General features: G+C 41.6%; 1 protein-coding gene and 1 long non-coding RNA gene across 2 annotated transcripts in view; one reads left to right on the plus strand and one right to left on the minus strand.

The window, feature by feature from the left end:
• Positions 1-2,906: 2,906 nt before the first annotated feature.
• Positions 2,907-5,697, plus strand: LOC308103769. The gene is made up of 2 exons (XR_013934773.1): positions 2,907-3,102; positions 3,348-5,697. It is a non-coding gene; the product is annotated as an uncharacterized lncRNA (long non-coding RNA).
• A 122-nt stretch (positions 5,698-5,819) lies between these two features.
• The window catches only part of LOC308103758 (EH domain-containing protein 3), a 36,314-nt gene continuing 21,816 nt past the window's right edge, over positions 5,820-20,317 (minus strand). The window contains exons 5-9 of the mRNA XM_080453910.1: positions 13,687-13,828; positions 12,184-12,283; positions 10,259-10,429; positions 7,881-8,045; positions 5,820-6,473 (exon numbers count right to left, since the gene is read on the minus strand). Of these exons, the coding sequence (XP_080310036.1) occupies positions 5,946-6,473; positions 7,881-8,045; positions 10,259-10,429; positions 12,184-12,283; positions 13,687-13,828 (1,106 nt within the window). The 3' untranslated portion in view covers positions 5,820-5,945. The remainder of the gene's footprint in view (positions 6,474-7,880; positions 8,046-10,258; positions 10,430-12,183; positions 12,284-13,686; positions 13,829-20,317) is intronic.

A 20,317-nucleotide genomic window follows, 5' to 3' on the forward strand; every position in this document is an offset into this window, starting at 1 on the left:
CTACTGACCAGGCTCCATGTACACACACACACACACACACACACACACACACACACACACACACACACACACACTGTACTGTAACTGAAAAATAGCAGATCTACAAGCTCACAACGCGTCGCAATGCGACAAACTGTGAGCAGCTATTTTAGATTGCTAAACTTACTGCGTGACACTGATGTGCACCCCAACTAAACTAAATGACTAATCCTTAACCTAACCCCTACCTGAATATTGTCCTAGTGTTAACTCATTCACTGCCACTGACGTAAAAAACGTAATTTGTCCCGTTTACCAATCCTGCCACTGACGTAAAAAACGTAATTTTAATTTTTTGTTTTTTTTGTTTTTTTCAAATTTGACCCAAAGACCAAGGAGATATGATTGTTTAAAGATCTACACTCCCATCCACTTCCTTGTTAACTTAAAACTTAAAAATTCTGTATCTCGGCTTCTGAGTACTTTTTTTTTTCAATGAAAAATCTCTGGCAGTGGGCAAACGCGGCCAGCAATAATTGTGGCAGTGAATAAGTCTAACTCTAAAAGAAAAACGTTTGTAACCATAACTATTTTTTTAGAGTAGCAGGAAAATGTCTATTTCTGAAACTCTACTATGCATGTCATATTTGCTCGATATAGCGTTCAAAGTGTTGCATTTTAGTCAGCTTCTGACCCCCAAAAAAACACAAACAAACATTTGGCACATGTTTAGAATTAGTGTTTTATTTTCAGCATACAGTCTGCAAATTAAAACAGCTTTTTGCATTCACTCCATCATGGAAGGATACAGGTTAGAAATATTCCATCCCGGGCAGAATGTTGAGAATATTTATACCCTCAACAACACCGTATTAAAGATTATCGTTCACTCGTTGAACCGTTTTATCACATCGTAACACAATTAGGGTTGGGGCCCCGGGATCGGAGGAACCGGCTCCATCCGGTTTTATCACACTGGTTTATCACACCAGTTCCAACCGGTTTTGGACACTTTCAGAGTTGTGGGTTGTGTGTGTGCGTGTGTTTAGTTTTCTACTCCCTCCTGTTGTGACTGACTGACAGTGTGACTGCGTTCTCGTAGTCCTAGTCTAGTCTTCTTTGTCTTTGTCTTGTCCTATAAACCTATGAACCTATACAGTATGTGGACTTCACGTCTGCTATATAATTACAGCGCCGGTGGTTCTCAATCGTTTTAATTTCAAGGACCAGCCGTAACTCTGAGAGTGTACAAAATGGTTCCATTTGTACACTCTCAAGAGTTACAGACCTTTTAAGGGTACATTTGAAACCCCCTGTAGCAGTGGTTCTCAACCAGTGGTCCGGGGACCACCAGTGGTCCTTGAAGGGATTCCGGGTGGTCCCCAGCTAAACGATGGAGAGTTGGTAACCAAATGGACCCTTATAGATCTGTAGATCTGTAACTCGAGATCTGTAGATCTGTAACTCTTGAGAGTGTAAAATGAAAAACCAAATGGACCCTTACGGGTCCATTTGGTTTCATTTTACGCTCTCAAGAGTTAAATTATTGTTAAACATCTGCATTACTTAATTAAAGAATTGTTATTTTGATCAACGTTTGCCTGTTATCTCTCCTATATGGCACCAACATCAACACAGCATGGACAAAATCTTATCCAACGACAACAAAATATTCTAAGTCTTGGGTCTGAGAGTCTAAATCTCATCAAACGGTGGTTCCGAGGCTCAAATGCAGAATAAATAATGGACCTTGACATGAAAAGGGTTGAAAACCACTATAGGAGTAAGGGAACCGCTAAGGAATGAGACCGTTAAGAGGGAATCGTTAAGGAACCGGAATCGCTCAAATCCTACAGGATCCCAACCCTAAATACAATCTACTGGAATACTCCACCCGATGATGACATTTAGACTTGTTAAACAGAATAATACGCATACATACAATACACCAAATAACACTGAAACATGGACAGAAGAAGTATACAATACTCATATTGTATACAGTACAATATTGCATCATGTTTTATGTGCACATACAGAAAATGTGATGTTAGCATATACTCCCACACAATACTCAAAGTGACCGCACATTTCCAAACAATAGACATAATTATGTCTTCATATAATGGTCATCGTCATGATAATATCTCTATACGTTTGATTCCGTCCTATGCTATCTGAGTCATATTATGCTACCAATTTATCCGGCAGAAAATCACTTCTTAAGAAAGAAAAAAAAACATTTGAATTCTGGCAAATTGACCCACATAGATCCTCTTCCTTTTGATCTATATAACGTGTGTGTGTGTGTGTGTGTGTGTGTGTGTGTGTGTGTGTGTGTGTGTGTGTGTGTGTGTGTGTGTGTGTGTGTGTGTGTGTGTGTGTGTGTGTGTGTGTGTGTGTGTGTGTGTGTGTGTGTGTGTGTGTGTGTGTGTGTGTGTGTGCGTGCGTGCGTGCGTGCGTGCGTGCGTGCGTGCGTGTGTGTGTACGTGCATATTGGCTCGCTCGGTGTGTGCAACATCAGCATTACATTTCCTATCTTTCACAGTTTGTACATCATAAGTGTGTGTGTGTGTGTGTGTGTGTGTCCAGTATAAAAATCCAGTAACAGCACATTTCCACTTAAGCTCTGTGTGATGTCCCTAAAAGGCTCTATGCACAGCAGCCATATCGGAAAGAAATTGGGCCTCTTCCTTACTTCCTTCCTTCACAGGTGTTACCAATTATACTAGTGAAGGCTCCGTTCCATTCTGGTCAAACAGAGTCAGGGTGCTGATGTTGTGCATGTTGGCTCACTGGAAACACTCTGCTACACCAGTGGGTCTCAAAGTGTTGTCCCTCATGGTTCCTTGAGGGCGTTCCAAATGGCCCCTTATGGGTGTGTAACTCTGAGAGTGTACAAATGGAACCAAATGGACCCGTAAGGTTACAGGTTCAGTTGGCTCCATTTGTACACTCTCAGAGTTATGGGGGGGGGATGAAATGGAACAGAGCCTTAATTAGTATAATTGGTAAGACATATGAAGGAAGTAAAGGAAGAGGCCCCATTTCTTTGGGCCTCAATTGCATAGAGCCTATTCCATTTTGTCCATCCATTCCTATACTAAACCTCTGTGAACTTGTGTTCCCGAAACTCCTCCTTTCGTTTTTGTTTTTTGTCCCCGTACGGAATTTTGGAGAGCCTGTATGCATTGTGTGCCAGGAAACAAGCAGAACTATGTTAATGATAAGATATACACTTTTTTTGCGCTTTCTGGGTACTCAATTTGTACATCACGTTTCGATGTGCCCGTAAAATGTATATGCATTTCCTACAATAGAGGAAACATTGCGTATGTTCAACAGAATCCCGGACATCACACATAAAGGAAATTCGTGTTATGTTTTATCAATCACCACGCCTGTTTCAGCATTCTTTTATGTGCTTTGCATAATGTGTGGCTGTTTCCCACGTGTAACGTCAGCCCCAGACAGCCTCTTAGATGTTCAAAGTGAAGCCGTAAACATGGAAAAAGCCAGCAAAGTCAGCTTGGAGACAGAAATTAACCCCTTTGACCCAGAGAGAGAGAGAGAGAGGCCTGGATAGCTAATGGACATGCGGAAGGAATGTCGTCCTTAACGACAGCCTTGCTTCAACAACTCAACACAGTATTGTGGATAACAGTTCATATCCTGGTTGATGCCTATTGGGGATACAGTAGGTTATTTATATCTAGCTATATATGTACTGTACTGTACTGTAGGCCCATCCCCCATTCCCCCAAAATCCTCCTTCATCCAGATGATGATTCTTGCTCCTCCTAATCATCCTCATCATCATCATCATCATCATCATCATCCTTGCTCCCTTTTGTCTTTCATCAGTAGAGGTTCATTTTCCAGTGTTTCTAAGTCAGTGGTTCTCAAACTTGTTTAATTTCGAGGACCCCCAGTTTGATAACATTAGGCCACGGATCCCCATTTGATAACATTTCTTATGCGACCCCAATCTATACTATAAAATCATAACTCAGAGAGTGTTCAAATCATTTGTACACTCTCGGAGTCCCATCCCGTAACTCCTCAAGAACCCCCGGGGGTCCACCAGACCCCAGTTTGAGAAACACTGTTCAAAGTATTACCAACCCCTCCTATTTCTCAGTAAACGCCCCAGCCCGCCCGTACTAGGATCAGAAACAGGACAGCGAGCTAAAAGTCACTTCCCATGTGACAAGACCCTGACAATGTGAAGGTCTCGATCCAGGGAAACACCCAGTCCTTACAGTTCATCCTAGCCGTGATCACAGCTCTTCAACGCTAGTATGCACATATTTGTATCATTACCTATTGTTTTTTTTCCAAGGGGGAAATCATTTTTTTAGGGCTGTAAAAAGCGTTTTCTTCATGGAGATTTCATGTTAACACATGATCCTAAATACTGAACTCCAGTCTGAGAAGTGAACTGTATATAAAGCACATTTCATGGATGGAGGGTCTAGGTCCAAAGTCTTTGGACAGCAGACACCCCTGTCTGTCTGGCGGGGGTACTTATTATGCATACTGAATTTACACCAGCAGCGGTATATATACGGCACTTGCGCGTTCTGAGAAAGCAGCGAGAGGTTCAATGCAAAGTCTATGGCGAGGAGGAGCGACCGCCGCAGGAGTCAGCAAAAAAAAGCGGAGTGGCAAAGTTGCTAAACATTTAAAGCACTTTAAACCCCAGCATCTAGAATGTGGGGAAAGCTTTTGCAGAGAATAGCAGATTGACAAAGCTCACAACGCGTTGCAACGCAACGCGTTGTGAGCTTTGTCAATCTGCTATTTTCAGCTGAAGCTTTTCCCACAATAACAGAAAACAGCAAAGACACTAGTATAGAGTCCTGAGTGACTCCAGTCAACCATAATATAGGGTTTAAGTGGTTAACTTTGCCATTACCACAGCGCAGCGAGACAGAGCAGCAGCCAACCAGAAGCACGCTGTGCTCTGAAATAGGCGTGGACTACAGTAGGTGTACACACACTCGACACAACTTGAGATGGACACAAGCAGACTACAGTATGGAAAGTCGATAACAGAGATTTCAACCAGCGGTAGTAGATGTGAAAATGAATCAAGGTTGAGCAACTGCAATGGCCCACTTCTTACCTAAAATGTACAGTATAAATACTTGGACGAACAAGCTGCCAGGCCGCATCGAGTGTCTGTTCTTCTCCTGCCTGCGCGTGAGCTCCCGCTGGACCACAATTCGATTAATTTATTTACTTATTTAGCAGAAATTCTGTGAATTCAGCGTTACCCTTTGAATGAGGAGATCCACGGGCCCTTGGGTCTGGTACAGCATGTTCCTCTTGGATGAGGACAGTGATGGTAACACAAGCATATCGCTACAGACACATTTCTTTGACAGAAATCAATGTTGAACTAAATACAGTATATTTTGCCTTCTCTGTTATTTTCATATGGGAATTGGATATACAGTATTTCTCTAGGAGGCGGGGTACTTCTTTTTTTTTTTTTAACCACATGAACCCTATAGCGTCCCTATTCTGGCGTGAATGTTCTGTGAAAAGAGCAGATCTACAAGCACGCGGCATCGTAGGTAGGTCGGCTCATTTCGGGCTAGATATATATTGGTGCCAGAAGATATTCATTGTAGAGCGAAAACAGGAGGGAGCCTAGTACAGAGCCTTGGGGGACTCCGGTCAACTAAGGGTTTAAAGGGATATAGTTCACCCCTTTTTTTCTATCGATTAGTCACCCCATGGAGACTAATTTGCTGACCAGCGGACCGGTAGGCTGCGGTTCCGGTAGGAGACACAAAGGAGACTCTTTGTGTCTCCTAACGGAGACTCTTTGTGTCTCCTAACCGGAACCGCTGCCGGTCATCAAGTCTCCATGGGGTGACTAATCGATAGAAAAAAAGTTTGTTTGGGGTGAACTATCCCTTTCGGTGGTCAAGGGGGGGCGTAATTTTTTTCCCCATCTACTCTGGTATTTTCCTCTTGGAGGGGGGCACCAGGTGCGCCGGGATGTCGGACGGCAACTCGTGTCCCTCCAGCTTGACCTTGATCAGGTGATTGGCCAGCGCGAACTCCTCGTCGTCCAGCATGCCGTCCTTGTCGATGTCCGCCAGCTTCCAGATCTTGCCCAGCACCGTGTTGGGCAGCTTGGACTTCACCATCTCCCGCTTGGCGTTGGCGCCCGTCACCTTGCCGTTGACGGGCGACAGCGTGTAGAAGATCTCGTCGTAGGCGGGCTTGTCGCGCGCCACCACCCACTCGGCGTCGTCGATGCCCTCGCCGGCGCCCTCGCCGTAGCCGTGGCCGAAGGGCCCGTCCTGCGTGCCGTCGAAGGCGCCGCCCTTGACCACGGGGTTGGGCCGCTGGTTCTCCTCCTGGCGCACCAGCACCATCAGGCCCGCGATGTCGTTGGTCAGCATGTCGTCCACCGCCTCCAGGAGCTTGGGCTTCAGCGGCTGGAACTTGTTCAGGTCCTGGGATTGGAGCAGATCCTATGGGGGGGGGAGTGGACACAGAGGACAGGTCAAATAGATGAACCCATTAAAAGGATATTTCACTTTAAAAAAACATTTTGGTAATTTTATCGTCTACTCAGGCTTTTGTGAGCCCCCCAGACAGTTTTTAAGTTGCTTGATTCAGTATTTAGACATTTGATATTAATTTTATTAGACACGCCCCCTTCCTATACCAGCCCATTATAACTTCAAACTCCAGTTTGTTAGATTCATCAAAAACACCCGTCCTTGGTTCTGGTGACTCATCCTGCCCTCCTAATACGTGAGGGGGGCGTGTTTTTTCGATTACTTTTTTCATCTATTTTATTTTATTATTTTATTGTATTAAAATTTAAAATATTAAAATAAATGAAAAAGGTAATTGAAAAAACATGGTCTCCTCACATACTAGAAGGACAATATCAGACACCAGAACCAAGGACGGGTGTTTCTGATGAATCTAATCTTTTTTAAAAGTGAAATACAGTACCCCTTTAAGACCTGCAGGCCGATTCTACAAATGCCTTCTATATTAGTAGTTCTCAAACTTTTTAGTGTCAAGGACCCCCAAATTGATATATATGTATTTGGCCGCGGACCCCCATCTGAAAATGTTTTGTGCCAGGGACCCCCCCAGAAGAGAAGATTTGTGTTTTAAAAATTCAAAAAGATTCAACATTTTCAAGATTTTTCAAAAATGTTCAAAAATAGCAGATGTACAATCTCTCAGTGAGCTTGTCGATCTGCAATTTTCTGAATAGCAAACGCTAAACTCTTAAACGACACGGATGCTTTCCCGGTTGTAACCGGTTAATTACCCCCTACGGCAGTGACTCTCAACCCTTTTCATTTCAAGGACCCTTCAGTTTGAGCGTGATTATGGTTTTAAACTGTGTAAACGATTACGTACATTGAAACGAGGTGTAAAATGCGTTGAAGGCAGGTGTTGGGGAGCCATTCAAAGAAAAAGAGTTCCCAAACTCGGCGTGCGCCCTCCCTAGGGATTTTAGGTCCCGTTATTCCAAGACAACATCTCAGACAGATAAAAGGATGATTCCCAATGAGGGTTAAAAAATACATGAAAAAAACCCCCAAACATTTACTGTATATCGTTGCTGTCTGGCAGAAACCTCTTATCTCCATATTGTATCTTTTTTTTCTCGTAAATGTACGCCCTACTTGATCATACTACAGCGTCACACAAAAGCATCAAAAGTAGCAGATCTACAAGCTCAAAACGCGGCACGAAGCGACGCGTTTTCAGCTTGTAGATCTGCTACTTTTGCTATTTTTGAATTTGAATCCTGAAAATTAACAGTTTTGGACATGTGAGGTTTCTACCCCGACAGAGACGATATATCGTATCTGAAATACAATCACAACGTGCCTTCCTCCATTCCTTACCTGCATCTTCTTCAGGTTGGGGAAGTCGCCGGCCGAGATCTGATGTTCTCTCTCGATGCGGCTGTATATGTCTCCCAGGCTGGCGATCAGTTCTTTCTTCTTGTTGTCCTTCCCAAACACCGTGGGCATCTCCTTCTTCAGCGCGCTGATGATGAAAGCGTGGACCTGAAACATGGAAGACAGCACTGGTTTTTTAATGCCTTTTTTCAATATTTCTTTATAATTTTTTGGGGAAATTGTTTTTTTTAATACAATAAGAAAATTAAATCTAATTTATGAAAAAGGTTATCAAATAAATGCGGCCCCCTCACGTATTAGGAGGGCAGTATGAGTCACCAGAACCAAGGACGGATGTTTTCGCTGAATCTATCATGGTTAAAATGGAGTTTGAAGTTACAATGGGTTTGTATAGGAAGGGGGCGTGTTTGATAAAATGAATATCAAATATCTAAATACTGAATCAAGCAACTTAAAAACTGTCCGGGGTGTTCACAAAAGCCTGAGTAGATGTTAAAGGACAACTTTGTTTTTTTTACAACCAAGGTTTATGTTTTAGATTGTAATTAAAGTAAATGAGTTTTTGCAGTTTGCGCGATCTTTTTTTACAGTGGGCGGGGGCATTCAGTCCGGTGGCTAAATATGCCTATTTTTTAAACAATAACCCGGTGTTTTCTTTATTATTATTTACAGTAGCTCTTCTAGCCCCCAATAACTCACATTTGGCCATCAAATACCACAGGACCTTTTTTATTGTGTAAAAAAGACATATTTAGCCACCGGACAGAATGCCCCCGCCCACTGTAAAAAATATTGCGAAAATTGCTAAAACTATAGAAAGCAGTAAATGAAAAAAAAATAACACTCATCTTTTATTTACTTTAATTACAAGCTAAAATATAAACCTTGGTTGTAAAAAAAACAAAGTTGTCCTTTAAAATGACCTCAAACATGTTTGAAAGTGAAATATCCCTTGCAATACCACATCATAAAACAATACTCTGTAAGTAAAAGCCCTGTATTAAAATTTTGACTTGCAGGAGCGTTGTCAGAGCAGCAATAACCTCAGCAGAGCCGGGCAAGCTGGGCTGGTAAGGCGGCGCGATTGAGAGTGAAGCCAAATATCGGTGATGTTATGGTTTTTGTTTCCCTGATTTCATCTCCTGTCCTTGAAACACCTCATAAAACACACACTGGAAAACTTCTCTCACCGCTTTACTTCATGAGAAACCTGTCTGTGCGTGTGTGTGTGCGCGCGCGTGTGCAAGTGTGTCTGCGCACGTGCATGTGTGTTGCGTGTGTGTACGTGCGCGCGCAAGAGAGAGAGAGCATGAAGGCATCATAAGCTCTTCCTCAAAGTTTCCTGGAAGTACAACAGGAAAGCCAGGCTCTCTTACTCTCTTGATCCATGACTTCCTGCCCAAACAGGAAACAGGAAATAATTCACTAAAGGAGAACCGAGTCATTTGTCATGATTTCATATTCTATTGGTTTTATTTAGTGCGTGACATGGGGCCTGAGCTGTGTTCAAGGTCAGCAGCTGGCAGGGTGGGTGGAGGTGGTGAGGGTAAGTTGTGTTCAAGGTCAACAGGTGGCAGGGTGGAGGATGTGGATGACAGGAGCAGGACATTATCTGTGTCCTTACACGCTCTCCGTGACAACGCTGGTATTATTGTTATTGCTGTGATAGTTTTACTAGCTCTCGGGGTCCGCTCATAATTCCGACCTCCCATTATTCCGACGTCCCGGCAGTCCGACGAACGTTAGGTTAGTGTGAGTATGGGTTAGGGCCAGTGTTGCCAGATCTGCTTATTATAATTTCCCCCCAAGATTTTTTTTTTAAATAGCAGATCTACAAGCTCACAACTCTCATGTGGCCCATGGTCGCTTCTTTTGGGCTTGTTTTCCTAAACCCGGTTGCTTGTTTCTCTCACAGAATCTGGCAACACTGGTTAGGGCTCTCTTCTTTCTCTTTCCCCCTCCCCCGACACGGTACGAGGCAGATGGCCGCCCACCCTAGAGCAGTGGTTCTCAACCTTTTCAGGCCGTGACCCCCCCCAAAAGAATCATATTTGAACCGGGGACCCCCCAGATATATATATTGTGGAAAATAGCAGATCTACAAGCTGCCCTAGAGCCTGGGTCTACCTGAAGTTTCTTCCAGTTTAGGGGGAGTTTTTTGTTGTCACTGTCACAAAAACTGCTTGCTCAGGGTGGGACAATGTCGGGTCTCTATATGTAGTAAAGTGCCAAGACAGCTTGTTGTAATTTGGCACTATAATACAATTTTATTAAATTGAAAGCTCCATAGTGGTGCAACAGTTGTGTGTACGCGCGTGTGTGTGTGTGTGTGTGTGCATGCGCGTGTGTGCCAGTCTCACCTTGGCGAGCCGCGCCCTCTTGATCAGATCGTTGAGTTTCCTGAGGGCGGCGTTTCTGGGTAAAGACTGGATGTCCTTGAACAAGTCCTGCTCCTCCGCTTCAAACAACTTCCTGTTGTCTGGGATCAGCAGAGGATGTGACCAAAATGACCCGATGTACACCCGGATCACCTGTCAGAGAGAGAGAGGGGGAGAGAGAGAGAGAGGGGGGGAGGGAGAGAGAGACACAGAAAGAGGGGGGGGAGAGAGAGAGAGAGAGAGAATCTTGAAAGATTGCTACTATTTGTTTCTAAAGCTTTATATCAAGTTGCATCATTGCTTACCTATATAACTATTTCTAACAACAACTTTCGTGGTTTCATAACAATGTGACACAGCTCTGATTACTTTCCTTTAGTCTTTGCTAATGAAAACAGATGTTTTCTCATGCCAATAAATCACTTTAGAAAACACATCTGTATATAAAGGTTTCTTTCCAAAGGATTGTTTTATGGGGCTGACTACACATGTTTGCTGTTTATATGTAAAGCATCTGTCTCAAAAGCTAAGCATAATTTCTCTCTGTGCATGATTCCTGAATGCAGGGACTGCTATAAATGACTGTGACAGTTCATTCCATTCATAAATGTATGTTTGCGCATCCAGGGGCTTCATTCACTATTTCAGGAATAAATGGCTTTGCACAACATTGTTAACTATATAGATAACGATGTGGCCATCCACATTGATGAATCGTCTATTCTGTACTATTCTATACCTGCATATTATTCTATGCATGTATATTTTCATCCACGGCTCTGGTTCCAGTGATCCAGCTGTATGACACGTCATAAGTGATCGCGGAATTTGCCTTCGTTTTGAAATGGCGCTATAGAGTGCATTCCGATCCTATGGGGCCAACCGGTCGACCACTCCGTCCTCGCATTTAATCCTCTCCTCCTCGCAGGGGCGGCGGGGCTTAGGTGCGAGTGGAGGACGCGAGGAGAGTGAGCGAGTGTGGAAGTTTGGGGTATCGAAATTCACCTGTAGTGTTCCATTTCCAATTGTGTTTGCTCACTTCTTTGTGTCATCGCTTCCTATTTAACTTCCTGTATCCTGTATGAATTCTCTCTCCTGATCGGTTAAAATTGGGATCCTGACCTGAAAATGCATTTATTTTGTTTACTAAAGAGCTGGAGAGACGGGGAGACCCTGTGACTGAACAATCTCTCTATTTATAGCATTGATTACTATCAGAATATAGAGCTATTTTATTCAACACTTATTTTAACAAAAGAAAATCACTTCTGCACCTGTCTTAGCAAACGTTTTTCTTTTTGCTCAATTCTTAGCCTTTTAACTCTCTCAGTGCCAAGCCCCGAGTTATCCCGAGTTTTTTCTGAATGCCCTCAGTGCCAGAACGAGAAATCCCGAGTTTTTACTTAATGTTGTTTTATAGACCGTCACGGTCTGATCTTGAATCCGAAGGGAGCAGTAAAACTGTAGCACAAACGGATACGGAAATAATGGATTTAACGTCATTCCGTTCCCGTCGACTCCATGTTTGCAGTTTATTTTCTTTCGCCTGTATCTCTGTTCTTTTTTTTTGGTCCATTTTTCCGAGGAGACGCTTGTTTCCAACGGCCCGTAGCGAAGGGGACACTAGCTCCGGATGCAATGTTCTGCTTCCGGAGCAATAGTCAGAGACTCCTGCTCCGGAAACACACAGTGAATCGATCGATAAATATGGATCTAAACTTTTATGACAACTTTAATACTACTAAAAACACGAAAATCGCTTGGCACTGGGTTAACTATATTTCTCTCCTAATAACGTTTTTTTTTTTTTTTTTTTTTTTGTAAAGCGCCTTTGGGTGCTATGAAAAGCACTATATAAGTCTGATGTATTATTATAACCAGCCAAGCAAACAGATGAGACAGGTCACCTCAGGCGTGTTGACTATTTTCCCCAGTGACCACATCAGGGCGCCGTACACTCTCATCAGCTGCTGAGTCTCTATCTGATCCGCCTTGTTCAGCACGACCCTACAGGAAGACAACAACAGCGTTCATTTTGACAGTTCAATTTGATTTAGTTTTAGTCAGTGGTGTAAAGTAACTAAGTACATTTAACTCAAGTTCTGTACTTAAAACTCTTTCAGTGCCACAATACGTCAAATACGTCATGAGGCCTGACGCCCCGTGTGCCACACTACGTCAAATACGTCATGAAAAAAAAAAAACATGTTCAGAACCCAAGATATGATGATTTGAAGATTTGCTGCTCCATTCACTTCTTGTTTAACTTTTTACTGAAAAAGGCTGTATCTCGGCTCCTAAGCACTTTTTTTTTTACAATTAATTTTGGTTGTGGCACTCAGAACCCAAATTCCATAAATAAGCATGGCATTGAAAGAGTTAAGTGCAATTTTGTACTGGAGCATTTCCAATTTTCAGTACTTTTACTTCTACTCCACTACATCTCAAAGGCAAATATTGTACTTTTACTCCACTACAATTATTTGAAACCTTTAGTTACTTTGTAGATTTTGATTATTATTACAAAACATACATTAAACCCTATTTAAACTTTGTCTATTTGAGAATAGCCGATCTACAAGCTCACAATGCGTCGCAGCTTGTAGATCTGCTATTTTCAAAGATGTTATGAAATGGGACATTCTGCATAATCCTGCATAATGAGTACTTTTACTTTTGGTACTTTAAGTATACAATACTTTTGTACTTTTACTCAAGTCAATTTTGAATTCCAGACTTTTACTTGTAACCGAGTATTTCTACATTGTTATATTGATACTTTTACTTACAATAAGTAAAAAATGGGTCTACTTTTTCCACCACTGGTTTCAGTCATAGTCTTTTGAATAAAATTATATTTCATATTCTAGCCATTTGAAATGTTTTAGTTTTAGTCTAGTTTTAAATTTTTTTTACGTTTTACTTAAATATTTTAGTCAAGAAAAAAGTAAAAGTAAATTTAGTCTACAAAAAATGTATTTTGGCGGGCCGTGATGGTGTCTAATGCCTGATTTATATTTAGCTTGGTTGCCGAAAATAGCAGATCTACCAATCTACTGGCATCTATTGTTGTAGATCTGCTATTTTCGGAGGGCGACACCTGCTCGCAACCAAGCTTAAAATGAGTTTTTCTTAGTTCTACTGGATCTCTTCTCCACTAGACCCTCCCTAACATTTTAATTTGTCTACGAAATTATCAGTATATTTAGTCATAGTTTTAGTCATAGCTTAGTTTATATTTATTTTTTGTTTAGTTTTCGTCAGTGAAAAAAGGTAGACAACCACAAAAAAAATCGTCATCGTTTTATCAGTTGATGTGATGTATTTGGACTCACTTCAACTTTGCTGGCATTGTTCCGTTTCAAAGTTGGAAGTTGAAGGAATGCGTGTCAAAACAATGGTATCAGTACCTGATCTTGTCTTCGTGGTTCTTGAGGGCCTTGATGACATCCGAGAATTCATCGGAGATGTCCAGCTTGTGGGCGTCGAACAGCAGTATGATCCGATCCACGCGCTCGGCAAACCACTCCAAGACAGCCGCAAAGTCATAGCCTAGGAGAGGAGAGGAGAGGAGAGGAGAGGAGAGGAGAGGAGAGGAGAGGAGAGGAGAGGAGAGGAGAGGAGAGGAGAGGAGAGAGGAGAGGGAATGGGGTGAGAGGAGAAGGGAGGAGAGGAAGGAAAATGTAATTTAGTTGAAATAGAGGCCATTAATCAATCCTCCTCCCTTCTCAACATACCAGAGATAAAAGTGCCATCACAATTCGTGATGCCACAACATTCTGAATGTTAATGTAACTCTGAGAGTGTACAAATGGAACCAAATGCACCCGTACACTCTTTTGGGAATAATGCGCACTTCTATTCCTATAGGGAATAAAGCGACACATCTAAAGCACTTTCTACCCGAAGCCAGAAACCACAGAACTGACGTATGCAGTTGTTGGGATGTGGAAATGTTCTGCCGCGGTGAATGACCATAGATAAAATAGCTCTACTATACTTGATTTATTTTTAAATATATCTTTTTAAGCATACAGGAGGACAAGGAGATCACAGTTAATTAAACGCTTGCATCACTAATTACAATCCAGTAATAATGACTGTTAAATGGGCCATTCTGTATAATGAGCAGAGCTTGTAGATTGCTCTAGTCTCACTATACTTCTGAAAATGTATGAACATTTTTGATTTTTTTTAATGTATTTTTTAAATTTCATTTCTGAAAATCTTTTGAAAAATGTTGTGCCATTTTGTTTTACAAAACGGGTCTGTGAACCCTATAAGTTTGTGAAACCCTGCTTTTATAGGGGAAAGGCCTGGGAACGTGACAAAGGGGGTTGAGGTCAGTGAAGGAGGGCTTTTCACCAAGGCCACGCATTATTACAACATGTTGAGAGAATGCCTGTTTACAAAGACACAAGGCACTGCCAAGAGTCAGATCAAGTGGCTTTTTGTGGGAAATAATAAATAAATAAATGAATGAATACAAATTAAAGGACCAACACAGACACAAGCATGTGGACAGTGAAACATTTGGAATTTTGTCTCCATTGTCTCGATATGACATCATGCCCGAGTTTAACATTCTGTACTTTCGTCTGAATCTATTTATCTACCATGGTGGTGGAAAGTAACTACGTACATTTACTTAAGTACTGTACTTAAGTAAATGTTGGGGCATTTGTACTTTACTTGAGTATTTCCAATTTCCAATACTTTTACTTCTACTCCGTAACATCTCGGATCCAAATATTGTACTTTTACGCCACTACAATTATTTGAAAACTTTAGTTACTAGTTACTTTGATTATTATAACAATAATTAACCACCTCAGCCCTATAAAAATTTTCGCCATTTGAAAATAGCCGTTCTACAAGCTCACAATGCGTCGCTATGCGACGCATTGTGAGCTTGTAGATCTGCTATTTTCAAAAGATTTTTATACATTTGAAAACTTGAAATGGGACATTCTGCATAATGACTACTTTTACTTTTGGTACTTTAAGTACATTTTGATGCCAATACTTTTGTACTTTTAATACTGTAAGTACATTTTGAATTCCGGACTTTTACTTGTAACAGAGTAATTCTATATTGCAGTATTGATACTTTTACTTAAGTAAAACATTTGAGTACTTTTTCCACCACTGCTGACAGTAGTGACCATATGAGCCCTATACTGGGGGCAAACATTCGGTGAAAATATTTAGCGTTGAGGGGGAAATTGGAGCGAGCCTAGTATAGGCCCCTGGGGGACTCCAGTTAACTAAATATATGGGGTTTTAAGTGGTCAATTCCGTCATACTTTTGTGTATGCAGTCTCATGTGCAATGGCCTCTAGATGACTAATGGCGAAAGAGACTCGCTTGTGTTGAGTGGTTCCACCCAAATGCTTTTGCAACTCAACTTCTGGACAACAGAGTGATTACAACAGAAGGAATGACAAGAGATTGAGCGTACTGCTCACTATGCCTGCATTTACATGGATCAGATTGTTTGTTGTTGTTGTTGTTGTAAAAGATAGTATTTATTTTTAAGAAGTTAAAGTTCTATATTCCGATAGTGTTTGTGCAGTAACAGGGGTCTCCCTGTCTCTCCAGCTCTTTAGTAAACAGAAAATGCATTTTAAAAGGTGGCTTAGAAATTTCATCCAAAAAAAACCTGCTCGTTTCTCTCCTGATTGGTGGAAATTGTTTATCTAAACGGGGACAACCAAAAAAAAAAGAATGTTAACTTTTGTTTTACTTTTTTTTTGTAAAAAGATCTGATGCTTTATGCAAACTAAAACCACACTTGGACAAACGTGCCTGTGTAAATACTTTACTTCTGACGTCATAAAAAAAAAAAAAGCCTCACAAAACAATGACACGATTGTATCCTGTCTGATAGTTCTAACGATTCAGATTCAACACTAAACGACAGCAACGGATCTTTGAGTAAAAGATCCTCCATTGACTTATCTTTGACTTTCTGGTGCGCTCAAGGACAGAATCCACTCTTACCTGGAGACATTCCACAGGATATGAGATGGGAAACAATGAACAATGGAGGGTTTGAAGGGATTAGTGAGTTATAAACTTTCCGACTAGCACCAAGGGAGATAAGGGCGAGTCAGACAGACAGACAGACAGACAGACAGACGTGGAGTGAGTGATAAAGAGCTTACAGTGGCGCTTGTTAGGCACTGGTGATCGCAAGGCGTTTATGGTCAGTTGGCATAGCAATAATGTTCATTTCGTGATTTTCAAATTGATTCCACATAGACTCTGATTTTCCAGTACACAGTAAAAATCCTCACTGTTAATTTCACTCTGAGAGTCTACAAATGTAACATGTGTAGACTATCGGAGTTACACATGGCTAAATTAACACGGAGGACTGTATTGCGTACACATTCCTAGCATACTTAACAAACTGCTGACTATGGTAACCTATTATGATGCCATTGCAAATGTACAGTATGTTATTGAGTCCAGCTTGCACTGGAGCGACTTCAAAAGGTGCAACATACCTGTAGCTAGCATGACCTTAATGACATGACTAATAATAATTGAGAGAAACATTTTAATTGCTCTGTGACATACCGTTCCTTTAGTCCATCGCTCACCATACTTTGAAAACCACAGTTGCCTCTCTCCCAAGAGGAATTATTTGAAAAATCCTTTATATATATAGGCTATATATATATATATATATATATATTAGTATTAGCCGTTATTTAAGCTAACATTAGCTACAAACTATCCTGGTAACAACATGGATTTCAATATAACGTTCAACCATTTGGGGGAACATAGAACATATGTGTTGATATACTACTACACAGTATGCTATGCATGTGTAACTACTGTCAGCTAATTTAAGGTCAGTTTATGCTTTGCGTGACAAATATCGAACGACGCACCGCACTACAAAAGGTGACGTCAAAGCGACAGAGATGTGTCGCGGAGGACCTTCTTGAAGGGTCTTGCGTACCTCTGGACAAATTAAATGTTGCTTGTGAAGATGACATAAGCTCCGTGACACTTCCCTCGTTTACATTTTGTGGTGACGCTTGTCAGCAAGTCAACAAGACAGTATGAACGCTCATAACTCAGAACATCGTGAGACACTTTAGTGCGATATGTCTTTCGAGACGAGCATAAACTGACCTTGAGTTACTAGGTTGTTAATATGGCTTCTACAGTAGCACTCGCTGTAGTGGTCACCTTTATTCCAAGGCACTGCCGATGCAATTTTGTCTTTTTAAGACACACAACCTGACACAGATACATTTCTGACAAATTTTCCACAAAACTTTCTCCTGTGCTTGCCTTGCACTGCAGTGAAAGTTCAGCGGTAGCGCAGCGCAGCGCGCACGTTAGGTTTGATTTATGCTAAGTCGCGCGCCGGTGTCACCCGCGTAAAATAGCGGATCTACAAGGCCACAACAACTTTCACTGCGACATGTTGTGAGCTTGGAGATCGGCTATTTTTTGGGCACGTGACACCGGGACGCAACCAAGTATAAATCCAGCTTTAGATGTGGTATTACTTTACTGTACCTGTAGGCCACATACAGTACAGCATGTCCTACCACAACTGCAAGAGGACACGACACACTGCTGCTTGGCCAAAGCTGTTAAGTTCAAAGAGATACCAAGAGGTTTCATCTGTTATTGTTCTGCGCCGCGCACTATTCCCGTTGGTACACCGTAAAACTCCCGTGTTAATTTAACTCTGTAAGTGTATACAAAAGAATAAATTAACGCTAAGGATTTTACGGGGTAGAAAGTTCCTACACTTGCCCCTCATTTTCCCTAAACACCTTAGTTAAGGTCCGTCCACACCAAGAATGACAACTATGAAGATATCTTTAACAATAATGAAGGAAGGGACGAGGCCGGGGGTGCCGGGCGAGCCAGCAGGCGGCCCAAGGGGGGCGTTTAATCTTGCTCGGGGGGCCCGGCCTCAAAGGCTGTAACATTATATATATATAGTTATAGTTATAATCATTCTTGGTGTGGACGGCCCTTTAGCGTTGCTTGCTAGCATCAACAACTAGCTAACCAGGGAAGCTGAAGTTCAGCATGAGGAAACGGTGTGTTTAGGTGACAGTCCACACATCTAAAGGTCAAGGTATCGCTTTCATTTTGCCTTTTTTTTTTGGCAGCTGACAAGACATGCACGATTTCATCAACAATACCTCCATAACGGCATTTACGTAGACTGCTAAAGTGGTAACCTTCCTCTGTTGCTTCTGGACACACACGCACAGACAATACACACACACACACAGACGCACACAGGCAGTCCATGCACATAGAAACATGAATGAGAATGAAAATGAATGAAAATAAAATAGAGATACCTTCATGAATGAACACTTACACACGAAAATTGTTTAAATGTGAAAAGTCAAAAGACAATGTTGGAAAAAAAAAAAAGCTCTCTCCGACACAAACATACACACACACGCACACACACGCACACGCACACTGACATACAGTACATACACGCACAGACAATCAATGCAGTGAGAAACAAGACAAGGAATGATAATTATAATGGACACAAAAAATACCGATGCCTCCATGGTTGAACACTTACACATGAAAATGAAAATAGTATCTAAAAAATTATAATAGAATAAAAAGAACCACACACACACACACACACACGCACACACACACACACACACACACACACACACACACACACACACAGTTCCTTGTACAAACACAGCTGTGCTGTCTCAGTAGAAGTGTAAGTGTGTATCTTGTGTTTCTTCTCATATCTAAACAGACAACAATGGGGTCGTACAACTCTGAGCTGTGTGTTTGCTTTGACAACACACTCACACACGACGCTTTGCCCTACAAATCACATTATGGTGCAAGAAGGCCCTTAGAGGTCATTTCACTTGTACAATTTCACATATTATTTCAACCATTGGTTTATCCATTTAACCCATTAAGACCCGAGGCCTAACTCTACACACTCTGCAAACGCCTTCTAAATCAGTAGTTCTCAAACCTTTTCGTGCCAAGGACCCCCACATTGAGATATGTTTTCCCGCGGACCCCCCCCATCTGAAAATGTTTTGAGCCAGGGACCCCCAGAAGAGAAGATTTTGTGTTCAAATTAAAAAATATTATTACTTTTTTTCGCAGCAGAGCATGAACTGACTTGCTGTGAGCTTGTATATCTGCTATTTTTGAGAACCACTGTTCTAAACCACTGTTCTAAACTAAGTGTTTTCTGAAAAACTTGACACAGATGCTTTCGCGGTTTCAATGGGTTAGGGTGCAGTCACACCGAACTTTGATTACGCCCATGCGAGCGGATTCTGCCAATGCTTTGCAATGGGAACGGAGCGGTTTGTTGCCATTTGAGGATTTCTGCAAAAAAATAAAAAAGCTTTGTTCCCATTGAAAAGCATTGGCAGAATCCGCCCTCATAGGCAGAATTAAAGTTCGGTGTGACCGCACCCTTAAGCCTCATTTTCAACATATTTTGATTTATTTTATTTTTTTCCCTTTCCGAAATGAGCTTATTCACAAGCTCACAAGGTGTCACACTGCAACGTGTTGTGAGCTTCTATCTGCATTTTTTTTCAAACATTGAAAAAACTACAAACCCTGCTTAATGACATATACAGATATAGTGTTTGTTCAGTAACAGGGGTCTCCCTGTCTTTCCAGCTCTTTAGTACACAGTGGCAACAGAAATGTGTGGGGACGGTTAATTGGCAAAACGCCTAACTTGGGAGGAAAAAAAGACTGGATTCAGCTAAACAGCATTTACAGTAAGCATTACTATGTATGGATGGGTCTATGTCAAACCACCAAATAGGGGGATATAAGGAACAATAAGGTCATGACCAGAAAAAAACTAAAAACAAAACACGGGTCATAATTGCAAATGTGTGTGGGTATTATGGTCATATAAATGTTATGGCAATACAGCTAAGCAAATCAGTGACACAGCAATTTATCTGAATTCAATCCTTCTCTATTATCACTGTCAATATTACTAATGTCAAGAAAATCAAATTAATG

The sequence above is a fragment of the Gymnoscopelus braueri genome, assembly GCF_963280865.1.
Source record: "Gymnoscopelus braueri genome assembly, chromosome: 16".
Taxonomy (NCBI): Eukaryota; Metazoa; Chordata; class Actinopteri; order Myctophiformes; family Myctophidae; genus Gymnoscopelus; species Gymnoscopelus braueri.